This window comes from Meleagris gallopavo, chromosome 7, assembly GCF_905368555.1.
Source record: "Meleagris gallopavo chromosome 7, MGAL_WU_HG_1.1, whole genome shotgun sequence".
Taxonomy (NCBI): Eukaryota; Metazoa; Chordata; class Aves; order Galliformes; family Phasianidae; genus Meleagris; species Meleagris gallopavo.
This window is the reverse complement of record NC_139410.1, coordinates 7,074,821-7,101,666: the sequence shown is the minus strand read 5'-3', so window position 1 is coordinate 7,101,666 and position 26,846 is coordinate 7,074,821. Positions and strand designations below refer to the sequence as shown.

The following is a 26,846-nucleotide window of genomic DNA, read 5'->3' as shown; positions in this document are numbered from 1 at the left end:
ATAAATGAGAAGTATCACCAAATTTCAGAGGGATTGTATGGCCTTCCATTATTTGAAGTGCTCCTTAGTGAAAAGCAGTGTAAAAGGCGCAGCGGTAACCCTATTCATCGCCTTTGGGGAAGGAGAGCAGTGATGAAGTTGTTGGTCACTCTGGACGTTTTCCAGGACATGCCTGAAAAACAGGGAAAGCATTTCTCAGGCAAGATGAAATTTCCCTAAATGAACCCGTTGTACAGCACTGAGGTACCTTTGGATTTTAGGTTTGGGAAGGTGGATCCGGATGAGACGACCTTACCTTACGCCTCAAACTTCTTGGAAAGAGTGTTTTCCCCTCAGGCCTCTGACTTTCTTGTCAGAGTATAGGCTTGAATGAAGCTGCGCTAATGAGATTTTAGAGACCCAGCTGCCCCTGCCAAAGCAGCCTGATGCTTCTGCACCAGAAGTTGACATATGAACAGCCCTTTGAACCGCTGAAAGACAACTCTGTCAGATCAGTTACTCTGGCAACAGCATTTCTAATGGTGATTAGCTCTGAAATTGCACACAATGAGGAGTTGGTTCATTAGGGAAGCCTTGTTCTTGGTTTCAGGGAGTGGGTTGACCTGATATCCCCACCTCGAGCACGTTCAGACTTGGAGAAAGGCAGCCCATCTTCCTCCGTACTGCTGAGAGGGGAACAGGAAAGCTTTGTTTGTCATCTGTGGAAATCGGCGCAGGTTTTCACTGCCAACAGTTAACTGAATGGGTCTGTGAAGGAACCATGGTGGTTTGCATACAGATCTGTCGAGCCATGGGAAGCACTGCAAGGGCAAGCAAACGCTGCGAGGCTGCTAGACCACCAAACCTTCCTGCTTTGCTTTGCTTTGCTTCCAATCCAGAGGGAATCAAGTTAGTGGGAGCCGCATGCAAACAGCAGTTTGCTTAACAAAAAGTCATATGAAGATGAAAGTGGCAGGGGGTGGGAGATTGGTTTTGTTGTGGTGAGCTGGGTCAGGCGGGGAAGAAGAGACATTCAAGTGAAGAGCTTAGTATCCCAACGTGCACATTTTATTCGTCTTCCAGATGAGGAATTTCACATGCTTTTGATTAATGAGACCTTAAAGCAAAATGTATTTTCTCGTTATTCTAGTTTGTGAAATTAAATTTGCATGTACAACAAAGAGACATCAATCTTCCCCAAAGACCAAATACTTGCTAAAAGTAAATATGCCTGGTTTATAACTCTGAATATTCTTCGCATATCTCCATTTATTTTCAGAAGAGTTCCTAACTTTGGAAACAAGTCGTATCTGCTTTATACCTTTATGTAGATGGCTCATAGTAAAAATCTCTGTTGGTTTGAATGTGAAAGCAGAGAGAATGCAGTTCGTGGTTTTTTTTTTTTCTAGAATAGCTAAAATATTTGTCTCTTACTTGATTATTTCTGTACTTGCCACGCAGATTAAGTTGGCATTCATTTGTTCTAGAAGCATACTGAGCAAACATATTTATACTAAATTCAGAAGCATGGAATAATCTTTTGGATGAGATGACACCCGATATCTCCAGGACTGAAGTATTTCTGCTTTCCTTTCTTTGTTCACTTTATAGAACAGCGCTTACTTTGCTTGCATAGCTTTCTCTGGACTGATGCTTCAATTTCAAACACGTATTAATCTAAAGCTTTTGACTCTAAGTGGTCTTAAATTGGCAAATGAAATACACTGGCTAGCTTTTATTAACAGAAATACTGAAGGATTTGCATGTACCACAGATTACAAGAGGCATACCTGAAGAACAGAACTTACTGATATGTGTTTGTCACAGAGGTCCCACACAGCCGCTCAGTTGTCTGAACTGTTCTGTTGTTGCTGCTGCTGTTGGGAAAGCAGTATTCATGCTGATCTAGGAAGACTTTGACAGAGATGCTCGTAACTCCAGTGTGAACCTGGATGTGCTGGTTTAAGGATTTTTCCTGACGCAGAGTGGTTAACGAGTTGTTGCTTTGAGACATGACAGAGACGTAATAACAGAAACAGGCTTGGGGGCTGAACAAGAAGTATAGCTGGTCTCTGGTGTTACAATTATGGTGTATTTTTCTTTTGCTACACAACCATTTAACTGTGTATTTTTCCTCCCTAACTACTGCGTCTGAAGATCTCAGCAGCAGGAGTTAGCAGGTCCGTGGGGTTTTTACTGCCAGCCATTTTAAGTTTTGTGTATTTCGGGGCTTTTTTCTCTGGAATAGAAGGTGTAGAAAATGTGATTTTGCAGCAGCACTGCTGAGGAGAGATATGCTGAACCCCTTTTATTGACTTCTGATAGGCAAGATTTTGGTTTCATCTCTTCTCTCAAGGTAGCTTTAGAAAGAGCACAGTGGGTCTTTTGACAGTCCAGCGATTGCCCCGCAGATGATCAGTCACATCTTTCATATGTCGCAAACTTTGAAGGGTCACCGTACTCCTTTAGGCACTTCAGAAGCTCGAATCCCCTTAATATCCAAGGGCAAGTAGCCCCGAGCACTTGAATATTGAATGCAGTCTAATTATGGAGTGACAGCTCCATGACTGCAATGAAAGAAGCGAAAACTGCTTGGTGTCTGAAAGGAGAGCAGGTCGCCTAATGAAGGAGGGGGAGAGGCAGGAAGGATCGTGCTCTGGTGGGGCTCGTTGCCGAAATGGAGGAGGAATTGGGAAGGTTTGGCAGCTCAGATGGGGAGTTCCATTAGGGGGTATGTCATCTTTCTGACTGAGGGAAAGGCTGTGAAATTTGAGGATAAGAATGGTCTCTTTTAAAGTTTGAAACCCAATTTTAAGAAGGTAACATTAGATCTGCTGTAATTTTACCATTTTTGCAGTTGGCAGGATCATTTACCCTTGGTGCTGCTGTTATCTTTGGAGTAGAATTTCCAGCTACCTTGTGGGTCACCCTTCACGTTCCTAGCTACATGCATATTTATATGGACGTTTTGCTTTATTACAAATCTTGGCTTGGCTGTTGAGCTTGTCCTTTGTGGTTGTGCTTACAACACTTGCAGTTTGAGCACCGCAGCTGAACATCCCATCCTCCTCCTGTTCTCACCTCCTCCAAGAAGCAGGAACACCCCTTGGCAGTCAAAGTCTGTGCATTTCTGTGCAAATGGCACTGAAATGTGCTAATAAAATCGTGTCTGCTTTTGTAGTGCTTCAGCTAGTATTCAAGTAATCCATTTGAGTAGGTAAGTTCAGACTGCCTTGGGAATGTTCCTGGAGAGATGTTCGGGCAGGACTGCATGATGTTAGTTAATGTAATGCTGCAAATGCCTACATTCAGACTCAAGGAAAGAAATAAATGTTTTCCTTGACCAATTACCCTGCCCGTGGAGAGTGGAAGAATATTGCTGAGAAGGTAGTGTGGTTTTAATTCAGTTTTGGTCTTAATTTGGGTCTTTACAACATGATGAAGACAAATCCGTTCACGTATGTTAAAGTCTGACCTTAGGTTTGCTCTCTACATTCACTAATGTGGCTTAAAATATTTTAATATATGGCTTTCTAGAGTCCAGATCGATAAACCAATGGTTCTGAAATGACAGAGTGCTACGATATTCCTCTGTAATTTAAACATGATTAGCTGAAGAAGGTTATGATCAATATGGCAGGGGAAAATAAATTAATTGATACCATCCTTTCAGGATGATAAGGGGCCTATTGGAGGTGGAATGTAAGTAATGAAGCTGCTTCTTCTTATATGCAAGCCATTTTTTATACAATATATTCTCACTAAATCATGGTCGTGCCATCATTCATTTGCATGAAGAACATAAGCCATAGGCCAGTTTGTTATTAAAATTGCATTTGAGGAGGAATTGTATGCTTACTCTGCTAAACAGTATCTGCCTGTTTTGCACTGTATTGAGGAATTTACATAATTATCTTTTTATGTTCTCTGAATAATACAGATTGAATACTGCTAGTTTAATCACAACAAGTTTCTATGCGACTTGTTAAGTAGATGCCAATAATCATTGCAGTTCTGCCTTGCTGACCTGGTTTGGCAGAGACAAAGCAAGTGACTGTTGCAGAGTGTCAGTGCAGTTTCTTGATTTTCGGAGGAAGGAATAAGTAGTGATCCAGCATGAGTTTGTATGCTCACTGGAGTTTGAAAGTTGGGGTCTGTGTTAATTTCTGTATCTGGTTTAAAATTAAGCTGTGCCTAGTATAAATTGAAGTTTCAGTAGACTCCAGCATACTGAAATTCTGTAGTATATGAAATGGTGTGACTTTTTAAAATGGAAAAATTGCAGGAGATGTGTGGATGCTGCTCTGTTTCAAATGGGCTGTTTCCTTTTATATATATACATATAATATACTTATATATATACCTATATATTTAACCAGTCTGCTAACTTGTAGATGGAGATATTAATGACAATAATTACATGAACTAGAAATCACAATAATAGCTTTTTTTTGTAAATGGAGAGGCTACTCTGAAAGTAGTGCCTCCTATTTTATTACCTTGGCCCATGATGTCAGAGGCAGATGTTGGTGATATGACTGCAGAGGTTGAACTTCCCCGCCAATAGCCCGTTATATTTTGTTGCTGTGCATCTGGCTATTTTGGGTGAATTCCTGGAAGTATTTTTTGTAACTTGCACACCTGAATTTTCCCCTTCTGTTTCAATCTTACTGGTTTAGTGGTGCTTATCTGGTGGGCTGGGACAATTTTATCCACGTGGAGAACAGAGCTCTTGGCTCCCGTGGAGCGTCTGTCATCCTCATTGGATGCATTGTGCTCAGTTTTTGAAGCAGCCTTCAACAATGGGAAAAATTATGCTGTACCCTGTTTTGTCTTTTGTATGTTCTGCATATTTTTGACTTGCCATATTTTTCAGTGTTGTCTGTAGCTTATCTGCCTGTATGTTTTGTTTTTTAGTTGCTCAGAAGATCGTTGCAACGAGGAAGAAACAGCAGCTCTCAATTGGACCCTGCAAATCCCTACCAAACTCTCCAAGTCACTCATCTGTGTGTTCTGCCCAGGTTTCTGCTGTACATATCAGCCAGGTACAGCCAAAAATCAGTGCTTGTCTTAAAAATAAGCCAATAGATTGCTTTTCATCTAGTGTGTGTAATGTCACTGCTCATTTTCCTGCTTGATATAAGTAGTTGGTACTTCTTGAAAGGTATCAGTGATCTGTAGTTTAAAGCAGTATTTTTAATTGTCTTTACTTTGTTTCACATAAGTGTGGTGGTGACTTACTTTGGCTTTAAACCACTTTTCATGGTACTGATTATGCCCAGCAGCCTGCTGCTCTGAGCAGACCAGTTGTCACAGTAGCAGGATTTGCTGTATGGCTTTTTAAAATCACCTCACAATGTTTGTGGTTATTGGTCTCATTCAGTAGTATGAGCAGTAGTACCTGGTGTATCTGAGTGCTTAGCACTAGAATTTTAATTTTGTTACCACTGTGTGCAGTTGTAATTGCCTGTCTCTGTTGATGCTCAGTTGAAATGATTCCACCTAATTGCCTGGAAGTGTATATCACTAATGAGATGATAGATAGAGGAAAAGAAATGAAAAGCTGCCTTTATTTATGGCAGGAAAACATGCTGGCCTTGAAGCCAAGGGACTGTGTTTTTGGAAACACTTGGCTTATACTAAAATTTTTGAATGTGCACAATTTTTACCTACGTGCATTAATACTGACTTCTGTATTTCTGCTGTGATATCTTCCCTCAGTGTCTTTTCCTACTGACAACTAATAATCTGTGTATATTCACAGAGTGGATAAATTCAAGCTCCAGTGTTCATATACAGGACTTCTGCAGACAGAACAACTGTTTCCCGCTGTGCTCTTTCACTCTTGATAGTTAGATTTATAGGCCACCTTACTGGCCCCTCAGGTGTATGACCAAAACTGTGGCCTGCTGTCCTGCTTTTCACCATCTCTCCTGGCAGATATTTAGGTCTTAAATGCCAGTAATGTCTTCTAAGGTTACATAGTCTTGAGCAAACCGTTTCACATTTTGTTCTATCAACCCTTCTGCTTTTTAGCAAAACCAGTATAGTGAAGAATTGCGCTATCTTTGTGAGAGAGAATTTTTTTCTCTCATTTGACATGTCAGTGTCTTTTAGAAGTACACTTATAAAATTTGTGCCACTGGATGAAGTTTCTGATTCTCTTCTTCTCCTTTTGTATCCTAATGGAAGCCTCCACTATCGAGTTAACTCTGCAGGTGTGGATGCCAGTTTAGCTGTAGAGTTCTTTGCAGCGCCATGTTCAGCCCAAGAACCAGCCTCAGATTGTGACTCTTCTGAAGAACTGTAGCACTTCATGGTGAAATAAGTTTCTCATATGGAAGAACTTCTTCAGTTTCTTGATGTATATGACATTCAGCCAGTTTCTGACCAGGTCGTTTCCCTTAGCACTTGGGAGTAGCCCACTGTGTAAAATGCTTTTCTCCTGATCCAGTTCCTCCAGACAGTTCTATAAGCTCATACTTTTAGACCAAGATGAATTATGCTGTACAGAACTTTGGTACTGAGACCCATCCTGTACAGTGGTTGAAGAGGAAAGTTGCTGTAATGGAAATGTGTTACAACGTGTTTGAATGGCACAATTTCCAGTTGTGATCTTATTCGTGGATCTGATCAGGACCTCTTTTCCTCTGCTGATTGTCGTATAGTTTTCCAAGGCATCCTACAGAGGATAGGTGATACTTTTTACAACCCAATTTTGGCCAAATACATCTCTGTACTGTGTTTTCTTAGAACAGTTGTGATTGATCTTCTTGTTGATAAAGCCTATTTGGTTAAGAACATGAAGTATCTCTATTCTTAACAGTTTCCCACTCAAGGACAGTTTGGACAGTAGCAGCAAATACCAAATTCTAGACAAGTATTCTACCTACAGAACAAACTTCTTGCCAGGAATAAGAACTGTTTGGGAAAATCAAGATAACTTTGGGGAAAATCAAGGTAGCTTATATGATAGGGATCCCTAAAATCTGTTACTATAATCTTGAAATAATGTTCTTTACCACATTTGTTGGCTGACATAATTAACAGAAGTAATTGCAGCTGTGCCCAGAGATGCCTGTCTTCTGAGACTGTGTCATGCCTTGGACCGTAAACCTGTTTCATGTCCTATTGTCTTGATGCAGCACTTAATGGCAGTAGGACCTTGTTTAGAGTAAGTCCCTACTCTAGACTTAAAAGAATATTACAAATGCAGTTCGAAGTTCTAGGTGATTTTGGGGAGAATTTACCATCTCTGATCCTCACAAGAGGATTGACTTGTGTTCTTTAGAACATCTCTTTGGACATGATGATGTTTCAGTGAGGTTTCCCAGAAATGCTGTCTTTAGAAGGCACTGTCACCTGTGTTCTCCACAGGAGTTAAGATCTTCACAATTAGTGGTTACACAGATCACTGCAGATGATTTTCCTTCTCTGGTTGGATTACTTTGGCAATCCAACTTCTTCAGACTCAAGATGTTTCTGTGTTCAAGAGCTTAACCTTCAGAGGAGAAAGAGTACAGTGTCACTATACCCAGGCTAGCCCTTAGCATATCTTGGGGTAAGTTCTAAAGCTTAATTCATGCAAGGACTTCTACACAGAGTAGTTTCTGTTTTCAAACTGTGAAAAGCTTGTGTGTTTTGATATGTATCTACACTTATGTTAGTAGTCCTAGTTGGTGAGCATCTAGGTCACATTTTTGGCCAGAAAATACTCTTAGGTATGCCTATGCTTGGGTACATACGTACTTCCAGACTGCTGTCCCAGGGAATGTGAGATGCTTCCTATCCCAGTGACAAAATTCTGCTTCTTCCCTTGGTACTGCTTTTGGTTTCCTCTAGCTTTTTTTTCATATTGTCAAGGTGAGGGTTTTACCTGCAAGCCTTTGATAGCCAGGGTCAGTAAGTGCAAGCAATTCACAGCCATTCATTGGCTTTTAGGGCAGTACAGAATTCATGCAAAGTATTTTTTTTCCCAAATTCAAGGATATCACTCACAATTTTTCATATTCTAGTCTTTCTGAACACTTCAAGAACTAGATTGAGTTATAAGGCAAGGAAGAGCTGCTATTTATTGAAGACACTTAGTCTTTGGTGTATTCTACCAAAGATCAAGGTGTATCAGAAACTGTCATGTGAAGTGACCCTATACCTGATAACCCGTTGAGTAGTTACCCAAAGACGTGTCTGTATACCTTTTGCATAGTTTACTTTATTGATAAAACATCTGAAAATTACATGATACCTTTCTCTATTTCATGGACTTTGCCTGTTTAAGTTCTCTGGGAGAGATCTGAAATGACAAGATGTCCTTGCCATGTGTACCAGCACTCTTCCACACATGCCTATAGTACATGACAGAAAGGGGCCTTGAATGCCACACTCTCCATGCTCTGAATTTAAGAATATTGCCTGAGAATTGAGTGTTGTCTTGTAGTCACCCCCCCAGTGTCATTATTCATGTAGAGTATTCATGCACACTGCTTTTTGGTCAGCAGTGTGGCATTCCCAGGAGATCAGCATTACATCTCTGAAAGGTATGGGGTATTATATACATACTGCTAAACTGCAGCTCAGACGTGGCTAGCATATGAGCTTGCAACCTGCTGCAATCTCATAAAGATGCATTACTTATGGCTTACATTAGGCTTCCAAAAAGTTTTTTACAGCAACAGTCTAAATACATAAATTAAACTATTACAAGAAAAGTGCAGTCTACTTAATTGTCCATTATTTTACTGTATGTGAGACCTGATTGTGGTAAGTAGTAAATAACAGGGCACCATTATCTTATTTACAGTGGGGATCACTTGGGAGAAATGTTTTGTTGTAATTTGTACAATCAAATAGAGAAGTGCAAATTGCAGTTAGTGCCATTGCAGCATACATCATAATGTTTTGTATGTGCAAGATTAAGTAATCTCTTATGTTCGTTTAAAATAAATGTTTTATGTATTTGTAAGTATGTGTATTCCCCTTCATTCACATGCACAGAGCACACGTACAGGGAAGTGTGCTCTGCAGGATTAGGATGTTACATTTCAGTTCATTTCAGTTTTTCTTCCTTTCTTTGTCCTTGCAAGACCATATTCATATTCTTATTAGTTTTTGTAAAATCTGTTTTTCTCTCTTCCTTTCTGAGGTCAGTTTAAATTTCAGTCTCAGACTTGATCTTCTTTTAGTTAATAAAACAGTGGCTGCAACTGCAGTATTAAAGCCTGTTGTCACGTGTTGTTAATTGAAAGTCATTGGTAGTTTCACTGATAACTTTTTTTGGATGTGCCAGCTTACTTTAGCCAAGCTGTCTTAAGTTCTCTTGGTACTCAGTCTTGAGCTCTATCAGTCCGATAGGTCTGACAGGAGAAATCTGATCTTTCCTCTGCCTTTTCATTACAAGAAAAGGCAAACGCTTCTTAGATTAACTAACAAGTCCTAATATGTCCCAAAGGATGAGGTTAAACTGTACTGTTTTCCCATATTTGGTCTTAGTGCAGAGGGTGAGACGTACTGAAATCTCAGCACTTGTTATCTGTGTGTAGGTTTGAAATCCAGTGTGAAATTTGTATTTCATGGCAACACAATCAAAGCTTTCTGGCTTTTGCTGAGGCAAGGACTAAACAGTTTCATCTTCAATCCATCTTTGGATGTGTGCCTGCGTATGACCAAAATCCCTTGAATAAATTGGACTCCTACCTGTAGTGTCAGATAAAAGATAGAGATAATGGGGCTTTCAAGAGCAACACTGTACACAAGTGTGCAGAGAAAATATGTCCTGACTAGGGAATTTTCTGTATTTCTGCAGAAATGCACTTTTCCTTCCTCTTCCGCAAGAACAGAAGGTGCAGAAACCAAATGTGTTCTGTCATAGAGTATGGAATCTCTCCTTTTGATCAAGGTTTGCTTTATTCCAACTGCTTCTAGGCTCCCTGAAGCTCTAGCAATCTCATCTGTTTTAGATGTAGTACCTGCTGCCTTCGTGTTCTCCTCAAGCAGTGGTTGGGATGGTTTTTCTTGGTGGGTGTCCTGTTATATCTGGAGAGCAGAATAACATTGATTCCATTCCTTTTGGGTAATTTGATAAGATGAAAAAGTTCGACTTTATTCTTCCTTTGCTGTCATTCATTGGTATTGCCTGACGTTTTTACTGTATGCTTTATGAATTACTTGGCCAGATTTATGCAAGTTATAAGGTGAATATTTTGCAGCCTTTGTGTAATTGGCTGCTTAGGACCATGTCTCAGAGATAAGTCCAACCTTCTGCTAATGCAAGTCTGGCATGCAAGGTGAACTCACTGGTTTGTTTACTGGTGAGGCTGAAATAAGTAAAAGCTAACATACATTCATGAAAGTGTGCCATTTGGATTGATTTGATCCTTTCTCAGCACAGAACTGTGGACAGTGTTCTATTTTTTTTTTTTTTTTTTTTAAAGGTATCATCAGGAATCTCATTACAGGTTTTTAAAGTCTTGTACTCGCTGTTGGCAGTGTTTACCTGTGAGGTAACTCAACTGACAAAATTGGGCACATGGGTACCAGAGTGAGATTCATCCGAGTTGCTTTTGTCTTGTAACGGTGTAGTGACAAATATCTGCTAAGTTTGTGCTTGTTGCCTTGACCTTGAGGTTCTTACAGCATCAGTCCACGTGGTGATAAAGATTTATATGTGTCTAGGTGCTAGAGGTATTCTGTAAATGGAGTGTTGGCCATTCATGCAAGATGCATTCTCGAAATAACATATCCATGAAATGAAAGACTTTCAGGCTTTTCTGCAACAACATGTACAGGTTCATTGGACACCATCAAGCTGTGTGTTTCCCTAGCAGGAAAAAAAGATCACGTTGCATTATGTACACCCAAAAGCCTGGCACATTTGAGAGTGAATGTGCTGCCTTGCTACAGGCAGAAAAGTAAAGCCATCAGCCGAGATAGCTGAATGGGGAAGATAAATGTTTGTGCTGAGGCTGATAGTTTTCCCACCTAGGTCCATCTGGTTGACCAAGACTGTGGTTAAAGCCGAAATGCAGAACAGTGACCCTTGTACTGATTTCTCAGGTATCTCATGTCTTGAGAGCAGCTTAGTGAAGAAACTTCATTGCAAAGGTAATGTTAAGGAGTGTAACATCCCTATGGGCTTTAGAGTACTTACTTGATTGGTTTTGACTGCCACAGATTTGGCCAGTTTGTCTGCAGTTAGCAGATGGGTTTATATTTGATACATGTTGGGTTTCGTGTGTCATGAGCAAGATTGTTCTTCAGGTTCACTAACTTGATTTTTATGGCTTTGGATGCTAAATTCTGTGAATTACATTTATTTGCCTTGTGTCCTAAATTCAGTGCTCGACTCCAGTGAAAACATGGTGTATTTTGAACCAGCATCAGAATTTTATTCAGACTGTTGGCAGCCAAGTGGAAGTTGGTGTGTATGAAGGGAAACATTGCCAGCAGGACTTTATGGAAGAAACCTGTATGGGATCATTGTATCTGGCTGAACTAGAATGCCCAAAATATGTTATAATTGAGGATTTATTCCTGGAAAGCAAATCATTTCAAAATCCATGAGACTGCACATCAATGCAATAAGTATAAAATGATCCTGTAGGATGAGAAAATATTAAAAAAGTAACATTCTACAGAATTCTTACATAGGATAGAAATTTTTGCTGTGGCACTTGATTTCTGTGACAAGGTCCTGCTGAGGAGGAGGAGTGGGAGAGCTGAGCTGCCCATGGATGTGAAGCTGCCATGCCCATCTGGGGCACCTGGGGGATTGGAGACAAGGATGGTGACTGGGAGAGGTAATGGGCAAAACCTGGACTGGATGATGCCAGATGTTGTAGCAGTTGTGGAGAATTTGTGGTGCAGTGAAGGGACAAGTGGTGGAGAGTAAGTTATTCTTTGTTGGCCTTGAGGTGACACTGTATTGATCTTTGGTGTGGAGAATTATCTTTGTTGATGGAAGTGAAGTTTGTGAAGGTTGTATCTTTAATGTGATGAATATTTATTTTAATCGCGACTATATAATATGTTTCTCATAGAAGTGAGTGGTGTAAGGTACTGGGGTTAGATGCTGAGGTTTTGGTGGCTGGAATGGCAGAGCCTAGCACTGCTCCGAGTCAGATCAGAAGCAGCTCAAACTGCTCTGCAAGGGACCTGCTGCTGGCCAGAGTTGGTCTATGAGTTATGCTGGAGTGGGCCTCCGAGAGAACGGATTTAAAGAAGGGGAAAGTGCTTTGTAACAGCAGCTGGAAGAAAGGAGTGAGAGATGGGAGAGAAGCAGCCCTGCAACCACCAAGGTGAGTGCAGGAGGTGCTCCAGGCATGCAGCAGCAGTTCCCTGCAGCCCAGGAGAGACCTGTGAATGGAGCAGGCTGTCCCCTGCAGCCCATGGGGAACATCTGGAACGCGTCTCCCCGTGCAGCTGTGGAGGAACCCGTGGTGCCGCAGGAGACCCACAGGAGCTGTTGCTCTTGGAACTGTGCCGGAGCAGTGCCTGAGGGATGGCCCTATGGTTTGGAGCAGTGTTGGAGCCGTGCTTAGAGAGCTGCAGCCTCTGCATCCCACACAGGATCAGCTGGGGAAGGACATGGGAGCGGCCCACATGGAGCAGGGGAAGGGAGTGACCATGCAGGAGCAGCAGAGATGGAGCATTATGAGTTGCCCACAGCCCCATTCTCCCTTGCCACTTGGGGGGAGAAGGTAGGAGAGGGTGGGTGGAGGAAGGTGTTCTTGTTTGCGTTAGTCTGCTAGCAGTAGGCAGTGCGTTACGTTCACCTCCCTGTACTGAGTCTGTTCTGTCCATGGCAGCAACTGGTGAGGGATCTCCCTGTCCTTAGATCAACCAGTGAGCCTTTTTCATTGTATTTTCTCTCCCTGTTCTTTTGAAGACAAAGAGTAAGAGCAGTGTTGTAGTGTTGATGAGCTGCTTTGTTAAATTACCACTGTTACCTTGTTTTAGCACAAAAAGGTGCAGAAGCATCATTGTCAAGTTTTTCAGTATTATGAAGTATACATATCATATATAGCTACATCCCTTTGTTTTCAAGAACTTGTGGTTCACATCCTGTCATCACTGTAGAATATTTTAGTCCTTCCTTTGTACTGTTGAATGTTCTTTCTCATACAGAAAGAACAGGCTTCTTAATTCTTCAGGCATGATCGTTCTTCTTTTCTTCCACCATCTTCATCACTTGTAGTCATCTTTTTTTCCCTCCTGTGCTGAGCCTTTCAGCTGCATGGTTCTAATCTTAGATGTGTTCTGCACCTTCAGTTCCTGTTATTCATTACTTGCTTAAATTTCCTTCTTTTCTCTCCTCAGTTTGGCAAAAGGGGCAGCAGATCCTTATCACTGCAGTCCAAAAGCCATTCCTTTAGACTTGTTTCAGCATCTTTGGTTTCCTTTTCATAGTTGCTGAGCTTTCAGATGTTCTCCTAAACCTTCCTTTGTCTGCCACAGCCCTTCCTGTGATTTTTTGGAGGAGTGATCTCTGATTTTCACAGGCTTGTTGTGTGTTTTCCTGCAGGTCATTTACTGTCCTGTCCATCTGACCTTTTACTTGCTATCTCAGCAAGGACACCATAGGGAAAGGAGAGAAAGGAAAGTGAATGTGGGGTAAATTGAGGCCAGTTCTTCACAGGTTCTTCTCGTTGTTCATTATCACTTGCTGATAGGACTAAAATGGTAAGGACTAAAAATGATAATTCCAGCTCTTACTCTTGTACTGGCTTTGTTTCAGTCACTTGGGCCACTTCCAAATTCTGCTTGCTACTTTCTCTCTGTACCTGAAAACACTGTAGGAAAACCTCAGTCAGATCCTCTGTTAGTTCCAGTACCCTTGTACCTCTGGCTTCCATCAGCAGCCCTTCTCTGATTCAGAAGGAAGGGCAGATAACATTTCATATCCTTAAAGGGAAAATGGGACACTTTTTTCCATCAGAAAGTTTGTTTCATGACTTGTAATTCCTAACCTGCAGGACAGAGTATGAGAATGTTTGCATCTATTGACTTTTGGAAGTGATACTCCTGGATTTGTGGCTGCATTGATTGACTCTTTAGTGCAAGCATGAGCTTTTGGACTCATGCCTCTTTGTTTTAACCTTTCTCTTGTTGAATTTTAAAAGAAAAGAAAGGAATTAAACACCAAGGAAAACCTTGAAATTTCTGAAAGAAATGTTTAGTGGATGATGCAAAGAAGAATTGTCTCCTGCTTGGTTCTCCTTCAGGGGTTTTCCCTTCCACTTGAGGTCCTGATCCTTGCTTTGAGCTCTGAGGATTGTGTCATGGAAGTGCTGTTGTATTGCTGTACCTCCCAAGCAGGTTATGGCAGCTCCGTGTGTCACTAGCAAAGGGCAGTGCTGAAGAGGAAACACTGGACTGCCTTCTTTACCTCTGAAGCAATTTTACCTGGTGAATTTAGCAATTAAAATACATTGCGTCATGTTAAGTGCTGTGGGAAAATCCTTCTCCTTAGGCATCCCATAAATACCCTATTTTACCTTCTCTCCTTGCTTCTTATAGGAAACTCAATTACTTCAAAGATATCTTTTCACCTTCTCATGAGCATTGCAGATCATTTCCCCTCCCATAAGTTACCTTGGAGCTGTTGTCCAGTACTTCTGCTGCTTTTCCATTCAGCTTTTCTCCAAAAGCCTCTGGAATTTTCCATCTTTGCCTTGCCTCAGTCCCCACTCACCATACATAGCATGCATGTCCCCAGTGGATGCACGTGTACCTCAGAGAAAAAAAAAAAAAAACAGTAAATTATCTCTGCATCCTTCTTAATGATGTTTTTAATATTCATTTGTTATGTCTAATAAAAAAATCAAAACATTAATCACATTTTGGTACTTTTCCAGTCTGTTTTCCTTGCCTTTCCGCTATTAGTCACTTGTGGCATCAGTTCATTAATAGTTCTGTAGACTCACTGAGTGACTACTTAATTTCTTAGGAGTCTGTGATGTAACTTTACGTTTGGGCTGCTTTGATTAAATTGGAATGTCTTTTAAGCTCTGTATCCCTGTGCCAATAGTTTTCATGGCTTCAGCAAATGTCTTAAGAGCTACCTATTACTTCAGGAACCATTTTACAGCATTGGTGGATTGTTTTTTCATTTCCTTGATTAGCTCTCAGCGGGCTGATTCCAGACTAGGATTAAGTCCAGCTATGCAGTTCTGTTGCTCTAGATATTTATCCTAGGTTTGAGGCAGAATTGAAGTAAAAAAGTAAAATGTACAGTCTTTCCCCAGTGTTTTGCTTATTCGTACACTAATACAACAAATGAAATTGTTTATATCCATCTAGGGGTATATTGTGTAGAATGCCAATGTGCCTAAAATATTCAGGTTTAAAAAAAAAATGTAGGCACGGAAAAAATATTTAAAGCCTTGCCATGGAAATGCATGGAAAAGTGGCAGTAGGCAGGCCTGCTGTGTTTCTGAGCTTAGGCTGCTATTCTCAGGTGCCAGGACTAAATAAGATGCAGCTGAGGATTGCAATTTCTTGAAAGCAGTGTACCGCTGTTTAAAACTGACTTTAATCCTTGCAGACCAGTAATGGAGGAGGGAGTTTAAGTGATTATTCCTCCTCTGTCCCATCAACTCCAAGCACCAGCCAGAAGGAGCTACGGATTGATGTTCCTCCCACTGCCAACACACCAACTCCTGTCCGTAAACAGTCCAAGCGCCGATCCAACCTCTTCACGGTGAGTGAGCCAAGGAAGAGACTGTTGCTGTGTTTCTAGTCATGCTCTGTGACCATGGCCTGAACTTCAACCCGCTTGACTTGAGCTGGTCTAATCCAGACAGGAGTGGTGAGATGGATCTGTAGGCTTGAAAACAAAAGCACTTTAGAATGACAATGGGGCTGTTCTCTTTGAGGATGTAAAGCAGTGAAGTCACCATGCTGGGAATTCCAGCGGATGAATTCTGGAGCCTTTGTGTGACTTTGATTATAAGATCTGCCCAGGTTCCCTAGGTTCCCACCTTCAGTGACCGAAGACAAAGCTGGGCCTCTGCTCCTAAACCCTGTCCTTGTTCTGAATAATTCTGCTGGCTCGGGGCTTCCTTGTGAGGTATCCAGTGTTTGTAGAGAGCCGTCAGTGTTTGCCATGGGAATTCTGTGGGGTACTGGAAGGTAGCTGCCCTGTGAGCCTTTGATTACTTCTGTCTTAATTCGCTTTCCCAGAGTTAAAAGGTATGATGGAGATGAAAATGACATTTTATTTTCTTCTTTCCTAGAATATCTGGGTTTTGCTTCATTGGGAGGCAAAAAAAGCCAAAAAAACCCCACCAAAACACTTCAACTGTTCCACAGTGATTGACCTTTCTTATGCACAAGTGCTTTGGGAAACAAGAATGAAGCTTTGAGTGATGGTTCCCTTATTTTAGCAGTCTCACTGAAGCTTTGGGATTGTACTGTGCGTGTAATTGTGGTTTTATAATCCGTTTTTTGACACTTCTAACCGTGCTTTCTAACAGACACTCTTGTGCAAGCTCTTTGGCGACTGCAGCTATGCAGGAGTTGCATTTGGCAAGCCGCATTTTCCCTGTTATCATAAAAAGTTTGTATTTTGAATTCCAAAGCTTATGTCCTGTTCACTTCCCAGCATTGGTCGGCTGCTAGCTCATATCCAGGGAAGCACTAGGAGAAATGCTGAAAACTTTCCTCTGTCATCTAAACAAGGTCTGATTCCTCAGCACTCGGCAAGTAAAAAGTTTTGTCCTGGTTTTGGAGTGCTGAGTGACTGACAGCACAGTCTCACAGGTCATATTTGATGTGCCCATCTTGCCAGTGATATTTTGATTTAGATCTTCAGACTCCTAGAAAGGAATACAAATGATGAATTTCCGTGTAGGTAGCTTTAATCCTCCCGAAAAATGCAAGTTGAGTGTCTGATGAGAACTTGTCACGTTTTGACACTGAGGTTTTATAGCCAGCGCGTGTGCATCTCCCTGCTGCTCCCAGGGCTCGTGCTGAGGAGCACTCGTGAGTTATTAACTCCACTAGATGTCAGTGTCATCCTGGAAACCGAGAGCACAGCCATAAATCTGGGAGCAGAGCCGAGACCGCCAGAGCTCTGTGGGAGCGTGTGCCGACCATTTCCTGCCTCGAGTGTGCATCAGGCGCCGAGAGGGCTGTTCAGATGCTGTTGACATTTGGAAAACTGTGGGTGATTTATATTGGAGTAGGTGTAAATTTGAGAAAGTGAATAAAGAGAAACATACGCATCTGCAGTCGAGGAAGAGGTCTGAGAGGAATATGAAATCAGCTGCGTGTTACAAACAGATTGAACGGACAGGTTTGCAATAACTAACAGCACAGGGAGAACCATCTTGCCTAGCACCAGAGGATGTTAATAGTTGTCTTTATGTCAGATAACTTGGGGAAGAATCAAGTGCTGTGGGAAAAAAAAATAATGTCTTTTCAGAATTAGTTTTGTCTTTCATGTTATGACCATATTGAGTACAGTGTAATCCCTGTCCTGGAGTTTGCTGACCCTGCTCGTAGCACAGGTCTCATGCCATGTCAGCCAAGCTATAATCTGGAATTACCAGACTGAACAAATAGGTGAGATGTCTATAGATAAATAGATGTCCTGTCTGCTAAGAGCAAAACGTGAAACTGAAAATATGTCAGTCAGCTGTGTTTAGTTTGCTGTGCTTATTTCCTGGACTGTTACTTACATATGATTGGTACTGCTTGCATTTGTCTAATTGCAAACTGACCCTTGTTACATACCATGGATAATATGTTTAGCTTCTTCCATGAAGTTCTTCTAGCACTGGAAGAAGATTGGGTTGAGCAGAAAGACGTGATTTTTTTAAAAATCTCTTACGGCTTTTGATTTGGAATAGGACTGAGCATTTTAAACATATTCTTGTTGAAGCACATTATAGGTGGTATCTGATCGTTACGACTTGTCTGGATATTAATATTTTCTGTAAAGCTATCATTGCAATAGGAGACTACCTACTTCGGCTTTAAAATAAAGCAGAAGAGTAAATGTTTTTGTGTTTGCACAGTACAAATAGGGATGATTAAACTATTGTGCAGCACAGGTGAGGATTTACACTTCAGCAGAGCACAGATTGTTACTTCTTGTTGGATTTCTTATGGGCTGAATGAACTTCAGGTACAGCGAGGGGCAGCTCCATTCACATGTCAGTATTACCTGTCTTACATGATTGCAGATTTGCAGTCATGACCTTTTAAAAAGTTAAATAAACCTCCCTAGTTCAGTATATTAGAGATCAGTACTGGTACTTCTTGGGCTGTGGGTGCAGGATTCTGGTTGTGCCCGAGCTCAGCTGCTGTATTTTCCTGGGTTGAAAGCAATCTCATTTCTAGGCTCTGATTTGGGAAAGGTTTAGTGTTGACGTAAGGCTGCATATGACTTCTGCAGCAAAAGGAAAATAGGTCAAATGGCATTCAGGCAGGTTTTGTTTTTGTTTTGTTTTTTGATTTTTTGGGACCTTCTCTGGTTTGCTGTAAAGTTTTAAATAGGATTGCTGAAAGTGTTAACGTGACGTCAAAGAAAATCCTAGCAAATGTTGATTCAGTGTGGTTTAATGTCTGTTTTTTAATTTATACGATCTAAAATGAAATGGATGCATTATAAATGCGAAAGCATGAAAGACTAGGGTACCTCTCTATCTGACTACATGATACAAACAGTGGAGCCTGATTCAATTCTCCCCTTGAAAATTGCGTGTACTCTTATTACGAGCAGCCAGAAAGGATTTGACTAACATCCCTTCCTAGATTTCTATGCTTGAAGCATTTGACAACATTTTGCTTTGAAGCATTTCCCTGCTATGCGCAGTGTTTTTTTCTGCTGCAGTCACTTTTCTGGAAGAGAAGATGTGATGATTTAAAAATAAATAAATGAGTGCATAGTATTTAGATTGCTTTTCAGAGACGGGATCCTTTCTTTTAAAACAAGACAAAAAGAAACATTCAAGTTGACAACTTCCCTCCCAAGGATTTGGCTACCTTCATTGAGTTCCTTTAAAATGTCACTTAGGGCCGCTTTGCGCCATTGAAGTATTGTTTTGTGTTTTATTATTGGGAAGTGGCACTTTCAGATTCAGAAATCTGTCTTGAAGGAAGAGGAACAATAGTGATCTTGAACATTGGATTTCATCCCTCCCACTTGTTTTGCTTTCTTTCATTTATTCTTTGTTTAATTCCCTGCCATGTCATTCCATTGCCCCTAACCATAGTAACTAGTGATAGGAGCCTGCTCCTGGCAGAGCCGGGAAAAGCACAGCCTCCCCGCTGGGTAAATGTGGTGCTTAGGATGCTGTTACTTGAAGTCTTCCTACCCGGGCTTTTTCCCTCCCCTTCCCTCCTTCCCCTCGCCCCCTAAAGCAATGCTTGGGGCATTTTCTTCCTTCCATCCCTCCGCCTGCTCGGTGGGGGAATACGGAAAATGGGTATTAAGTCCCGATGTCATTGCCTTTCAGTCATCCCTTTATGCCAAAAATCAAACTCAGTGTCTTGTATTGCTCTGGTTTTCATTAGCTTTCCATTGTGGCACTGGACACCGCAAATTCATTTGTTTCATACATCATCTGTGATTTGAAAAGCACATGAAAATGTTTTCCCGTTTTCAATATTGTGTGAGTAATGTTCCTATTGAAAAGTAATGGAGTGAAGTTGTCACTTGTCAGATCAGTTATTAAGGAGGATGACTTTCAGCTCTTCCTTTCTTTTTTTCTTTCTTTTTTTTTTTTAAATAAAATAAATCTGTCAAAATGAATATACTTGTGTGTTCTTTCACAGTAATCGACCAGAATCTGAATGACTTCTTAAAACTCCTGTAGTCACGAAGGAAGCTCTGTGAGCTCACTCCATAGGGCAGTTCTCCTTAGAGAAAGCCAGGTCAAGTTTTAAACATTGATTTAATTTTTCTCTTGTTGGTTTTTCTTTTCTCTATTCAGAAGAATGTTTTTCAACCTCAGCGGGCACCTATTCTTGAAATTCCAACTTCCTCAGCGTGGAAAAGTAGGAGAAGAAGAGCTGTGAATTGGCATGATCAAAGAACAAAGTTAAATGAATACAATCAGAGAGAGATAGTGTCATAAAATCATGGTCTCAGATAGTTGTTGATATTTCTAAAAACTTACAGATATTAGTTAATAATATTACCTATCTGTGTATATATTTATGTATATATGTCAGATTTTCTCAATGAGAAGCTGCAGCCTTCTTCAGGTAGCACTGTAAACTTCTGCAGTGTCATCTGCTGGCTCTTCAGGCAGCGAGGCTGGAACTCTTTGAAACCCAAATCCCATTTCAAACAAGTGGAAGGCTGAAAATTGGAAATGGTAATTAGGTATTCAAATTCATTAAAATGGGACTGTCGTGTACTTTTGTAGGTTTTCCCCCTCTTGCTTTCAGTATGTTTACGTGTCAAAATACATCTTTCAGTCGCTTTAAAAAAAAAATAATAACACCAACTTTCTTTTTGCTCTGCAGTCTCGAAAAGGGAGCGACCCAGACAAAGAGAAGAAGGTCCTGGAGAGCAGAACGGACAGCATCGGGAGCGGCCGTGCGATCCCAATTAAGCAGGTATGCAACCAGCTTTCTGCTTGCCGCGCTTGGAGATGCACCTCGGGTCTGCAGCGCTGCGAGGCCGGCCGCGCTCCAAGGTTTGTTTGATGTGCTCCAGTGATGAATGTGGAAGTCACTCACTTGACATCAATTAGGAGAGGTTCCTATGTGTATTAAAATAGGATCATTAGAATAAGAAGAGGGAAAATGTGACAACAGGCCTAATGAAGTGCAGTCTGCCGGCCTGCATATGGAGCGCGTTTCTCGGCTGCGCTGGCTTCAAAGGCTGCCTTTGTAGAGCCGGCTTTGATTGGGCTGTGCACTGCCCATTTGACGGGGGGAAATCAGCGTGCTGCACAAGAGCCCCTTGTGATGGCAGGAATAGCCTGATGTGGCCCTAATTTGCTATCGCAGACGGACATCTGAACACAGTTTCAGGCTGGTTTGTAACAACAAGGCAATTAGTTGTGATAATCATAGCCGGTGTGTCAGCTGTGCACTCTTGTTTGTAATTTGCTAATGAAGGAATTGTAACTTTGATTAGGTTCAGTTTCATTTAGACCTTATTATATAAGAGAACATTTACAGCTGTAATGTGTGGCCTTAATTAAACTTCCTCATTACACAACAGGACTTGAATTCACGGATTTGTTTTGGTCTGTTTTACTAGCCTAGATGCACTTTCATTAGCCCGGAAACCGAATGCTGAATTGTAGCTCTGAACGCACTTTGAAAGGCAAAAGCAATACTGGAATCTAATGCAAAGTGTTTGGGTAAATGAGATCATTTACTTTTCCAAATTAAATTACGCTGAATGCACGCAGTTAAAGAACACTGCGCTAAGCGTTTGCATGGGATGCTGTACAAATGGTTTCTGCAGTAGTGTTTGCAAGTATTTGCTTTCCTGCGAGCTACCGTGCTGCAGGCAGCAGCTTATTTTCTTCCCACGCAGTTCTCTTCCAGTTTCCTTTGGTTTCCTTTCCAAATTCTCCCTTCCCTCTTCCCATGTGCTTCCAAGCCTTACCTAGGCTCCCGGCTCAGCTTGTTGAGGAGTCCCCCATCCCCTGTTTGGTGCTGCTGTTGTGGAGGTTCTTTGTATTTTGTTTTATGCTGGGGGTGAGGAAGAGGGGAGATGGCTTTGTACTCGTGCTTGTAGTGATTTCCTTTCTCAAAGCAGTTAGACTTGTTGGGGCCATTGGGCCACAGAAGCCTAGTCGTGTCTGTGAATCTTTAGAAGACAAATTTTAATCAAACACAGCAGTGTGACACCAGATAAGCTCCGTGTTTGGCTCAGTGTTCAGAGGAGGAGATTGCAGGCACCTGAAACAAGGTACATTTTTTTTCTCCAGCTTTTGTGTGCTATGAGATGGGTTAGACCGATTGGATTCTTTCGGGTAATGCTAATTAAACAAAACAGACTGCAAGTGCAGCTGAGAATAAAAAATGCACTGGAAAACATACTTTTCCCAGTGTTTCTTTGAGGAGTACGTACTCTTCTTTTCTAAAATGGCTCTGCGTGAAATTAATTTGTGTAAAAATACACATTTAGGGCAGGTGAGATAAGCATCTAAAGTGTGATCACGCTACAACACAATTAAGACATCCTCTACAATCACTTTGAATTTCTGTATTGAAAATTTCATCCTCCTACCCCTGCTTTATTTGTGGAATAAAAGAACGTGAAGCAGGGGGAAAAACAAAACTTTTTTTTATTAGAAACAAAGAATTTCTAGAGGAAACGGAAATGTATATGTGTACTGACAGTGTTGAATGGCATTTGAAATATACATATTAGTTTGAAGTGGCTTTTGATTACAAATTATACTGTTCTGAGTTAGTGTACATCTTTCACCATCAGACAAGACTCTAACATGAGGCACTGGGGAAGTTTTCTCCTATCCGCTATTCAGATAGCTCTTACTTAGAGGTGGTGATGACTTACATTGCTGATCTGACTGTTATTGGTATGTTCTATACATTGCTGATCTGACTGTTATTGGTATGTTCTACAGGTGTGAGATATTTGGAGATCTCTCTGAGGAAGTAGAAATTCCTGCTAGAAAAGGTGATCTCTGTTGCATTTAATGCATTAACCGTGAATAAGACAGAAGGATGTGAAAAGGAGTGTTCAGACCTAAAAACTTCAGTAATATGTCATGCTACTGTGCTGCTTTCAATGAGAAACCCCTTCCATCAGGATGTTTCGGTGACAAATGGTCAGTGAATAGAAAGAGAAATCTCCTTTCAGGAAGCTGAATGCAGATTGTAGTATTCACAGAGTTGCTGTGGAAAAGCTTTCTTATTATATTCTTAAAAGAGTCTTTTTAATCTTTGTCCCCGTGTTTTCCAGTCTTTCCTCCCGTTAGCCCAAAAGTCACATTGCTGCACCATCCCATGCTGCAATTACGAGTCGCCTCCAGTTACATTAAACATCCCACGACTTCTTGAAGCTGCTCTTGAGAAAGGTGCCTTTGCCAGCTTCGTGCACATACCCTCATCTTCCAAGGGAGGCAATGACCAGACCTTCTTAATCCCACTGTCGGTACTTTGTTTTTCCCTTTGGAGGTGCTTTGGGTTTGTGCATGGCAGTAATACTTCAGAGCTGCTGGCGATGCGCCTCTGGTGTAGGCAGTAAGTCTGAGCTTGCACTTGCAGCTTGGTGCTTCTCTTCTGTTGATTGAGCTTGTTAGCACGTTTAAATAATTATTTTTTAAAAACCCATAGGAAGGTTCAGGTTGAAATTTAGATACAGAGCGTCTCGTGTTCCTTGGTACTTGAAAAAATTATTCAAGAACAGCTAATAGAGAAGTCTTACTGTTGAAATGGTGAACTCAGAGGCTTAGTTATCTGATAGATTTTGTGCTGCCTCACTGTAGGTTCTTCTTATCTACCCAGGGTGTCCCAGAAATCAGAAACAATGTCTCCCAACTTGAAGGAAAGTTAATTGGAGATTGGAGATGTTCTCTTTTCAAGAAAAAAAAATGAAAACTCATCTGAATTCAAGGAGTATGCAGAGGTGGAGGGCAGGAACTGGTATTGGGCAGGTGTGTTTCTGTGCCTCTTCCAGTCCGAAGAAGCAGAGCTGCACCTGCTCCTTCTTTCCTCTTATGGACCCCTGAGTTCCTGAGGGCCTGGGGAAGTAGGCACAGTTATAAATGGAGTATGCTTCCTTGCAAGGGAACACCTCACTCCTTCCTGACTTTAATTTAAAGCAATCAAGTTGAAAAGAGCTAATTTTCTTATTTTGTCTTTTTTTTTTTTTTTCCTGAGTGCTATAACTTCCCTAGGCTGCTAAACATGGTTTTATTCAGCTAAGCCATTTAAAACTGTTTTGAAGAACCTTACAGTTTCTCAGCAGAAACCCAAAATGTAAGCAACAGAAAGTTGGTGTGTTGTCAAAACGTGAACGGTAGCTTTTTGCAAAGCTACTCTAAGGTGAATTACATTTAGGAAGGTCAGTTTAAGGGAGAAATAAAAGGAAACCGCTCAAAAGTGCGAGGCTGGGTTTTGCTTACTTGGCAGCATCAACGTGCCATCCAGTCTATGCTCCCAGCATCCTTGGAGGACTTTGGATGTGCCATAACTTTCCAAAAAGAATACTGAGATTGCGTTTAACACCTTTTGTGTTACGGAGAAAATTAGACTGAATGGTTTCCTCGATATGAAATATCCCCTGCTCAAAACCACATGGGCTGAAAATGAAGACTGGTATCTGATAGCCTGAGTTGAATGTTCTGAAGTGTGTGTTAGGCTCTGTTTCAGAGTGGCATACTTTCCAGCATGTTGGGGTTTTTGCAGCATTTTGGGAAGATTACTTTGTTTTCTACAGTCTTGCAGTAGAGCATATTCAAATAATAATAATAAAAAAAAAAATGACAACAAGAGAAATAAAAGCAAGAAGCTCAGCTCAGCGGTGAGTGGGCTTGTCATGTATTAATTTTTCATTGCTGTGGAGAATTGTACATACATAATCACTTGATTGCAGTGGGAGTTAGCGAGCTCCTATGGTGTCATTTGCATAAATCTTGTTAAGTCAATGGCAGTTAATGAAGTACAAATGAGCCTGGAGAAGGTGACATGCAAATCGTGGGTGGCAGATGGGAGGTCTGTTTTTGGGATGGCAGCTGTGTGCTTTTTCTTTTTTTTTTTTTTTTCCTCCTCTCCCCCCTCCCTCCCAGACTGGAGTGTAAATAAATACGCAGGAGCTTGCCTTGACTTTCTGCTTCGAGATTCTCATCTTTGGCATTTGCACTTACCACAGATGCCCATGTTATTGTATAGCTGAACTATATAACCTTGACTGCTCTTTTACCAAAAGCCATCTCACCGAAGCTTTGATGGGGTTTGCATTTTGACGGGTTACCCAAGCCCTGCTCACAGTGAGCAGTGCTGTGCTTCTTGTGCCCCCGGATTCCAGTGCAGCTCCCGGATACATCATTTAGGGACAGCAAACATGAAACCCTGGCTTGAGAAGAAGTGTTCTCATGTTTAATATTAGCTGATGGCGTAGCGAAAAACTTGCCATCCATGACTTGCAAAGGTGAACTTCAAAATCCATTCACTTCTCTGTTTGCAAACGGCTGTATTAATGGAGAAAGCTGAATATCTTATTCAGTCTTTACTTTTAGGTGATATTTCAGATGACCTTCTTTGCCCACTAGCATGGCACATTTAAATAATTAAAAGTAATCCTTGAATGAAACGAAGCATTTTATCTTTTTTACTCCGAAGTAAAGGTGGTAAACATTTTTAGGGCTGAGATAGCTGTGGGGCTCTGTCAGCAAACTGGGTGGGAGTTCTGCTTTTAGGAAGAAGAGCTTAGTTCCTGGGTACATGCGTGGCACTTTTGTCCTTAAGATGAGCATGGAGAAAACCAGAACTTCGTGTTTTATAAAAGGTCACGGTAAACTTGGGAAAAATAACGTTAAAATGCTTTCAACAAATGTCAGAGTTTGTATAAAAAATGTCACCGGTCCCATAATGTCTGCAGTATTTGAGGTGTTGTGTTTTGCAATCCCTTATCAGCAATTCTGTCAAGTGACTTTTAAGTCAAGTTGTGTACTCCCAAGAATTTCGTTTGAAACCTGGCCATTATATTGTCAATTTTCAGTGCTTTCACGTGTGTCCTTGTCTTAGAGTGTCACTGAAGCAACGTTCCAAACATTTCCTAACCAGGGAAAAAATCCGTGTTATTTCTAAGATGTTCATAGAAAAGCCATGGTACGGAATTTGTGTTTAATTCAGGTATTTGCTAGTGAACTCCCCTAGATTATCTGTGTACTACTCCACGGAAAGAGTCTTGGGGAAACCAGGCAATGCTTCATAGGTGTCTGGAGAGAAACTTTGCTGGTAAACTCCAGGAGCTTGCCTCCTGCAACCCACCAAGCACAAGTCCTGTGGTGATTGAGTGGCACAGGGGCAGGCGGGGGGCAACTTCTTGTCACTCTTCCTTAGGCATGTTCAGGCTTAGGCAGCGTGTTTGCATTTCCTTCTGTGTTTCTTATCACTGAATCTCCAGTTACCAGTTTATAACCTTTTAGCTCAGATAGGTGGGACAAACACCTTTATTCCTTATGATTCTCATTCCCTTGAGGATGGGATTTTTGCCTAGTGTGATTTTTCTGATCTCCTGCCTGTCTACTGCTCTGTGCCCCTCAGCTCCCTTCTTTTCCCCTCTTCAGTGCTGTCTCAGTCCTGCTGTCTCCTCTCGATTACTATTTTTCCCCTTCCTAACCTCATTTTCCTTTAAGCTTTAGCTCTAGATGGGACATTTCTGCATACAGTCAAGCACGCATGTTTTTTCTGCAGAATAACAGTGCTTCCGTCCTTCATTTTGGCAAGTCTGGTAGTGACTTTGAAATAGGACTTGAGAAGTGACGGTGTGCCACATCCAGTCAGTCAAACTGATTTGCTTAATCCTTCTCACTAGCCGAAGAGCCCCGCAGTGCTGCAGGCAAGTGTCAGACCTGAGAGCCACCATCGACATGAACAACAAATGCTTTTTGCAGCGGGTTTTGTAAATGTAAATGTTTACTTTGAATCGACCAAAAGAGAGTACAAATAAGCAACCTTCTTAGTGTCTCGTCCTGCTTAATTCATCTGACTTGACAGGGTGAAGGAAGCTGGTATAGTGAGAGCTGGGTGCTCCCCACTGCGGCAGCTTGCATGTTAGCAGACCTGGGCTGGTGTTGAGCACCACAGCTCATCCTATTGCTCTTCCATCTGCACGCAGCATCAAGCTCTGTTCTGGAGTAATGCATTTCAAAAGAAAGCCGGCAGCAGATGTCTGGAGGACCCGTGCACCTCCAGGACTTACT

The 26,846-nt window shown here is 41.4% G+C and overlaps 1 protein-coding gene across 5 annotated transcripts in view; it reads left to right on the top strand.

Moving 5' to 3' along the window:
• Positions 1–26,846, top strand: part of AGAP1 (ArfGAP with GTPase domain, ankyrin repeat and PH domain 1) — a 290,576-nt gene that overhangs the window by 113,949 nt on the left and 149,781 nt on the right. For 4 of the 5 annotated variants that reach the window (XM_010713236.4, XM_085228640.1, XM_085228639.1 and 1 more), the window contains exons 7-9: positions 4,897–5,024; positions 15,521–15,676; positions 20,455–20,547. In XM_010713236.4, the coding sequence (XP_010711538.1) occupies positions 4,897–5,024; positions 15,521–15,676; positions 20,455–20,547 (377 nt within the window). The remainder of the gene's footprint in view (positions 1–4,896; positions 5,025–15,520; positions 15,677–20,454; positions 20,548–26,846) is intronic. The other variant, XM_085228638.1, reaches the window with a different exon arrangement.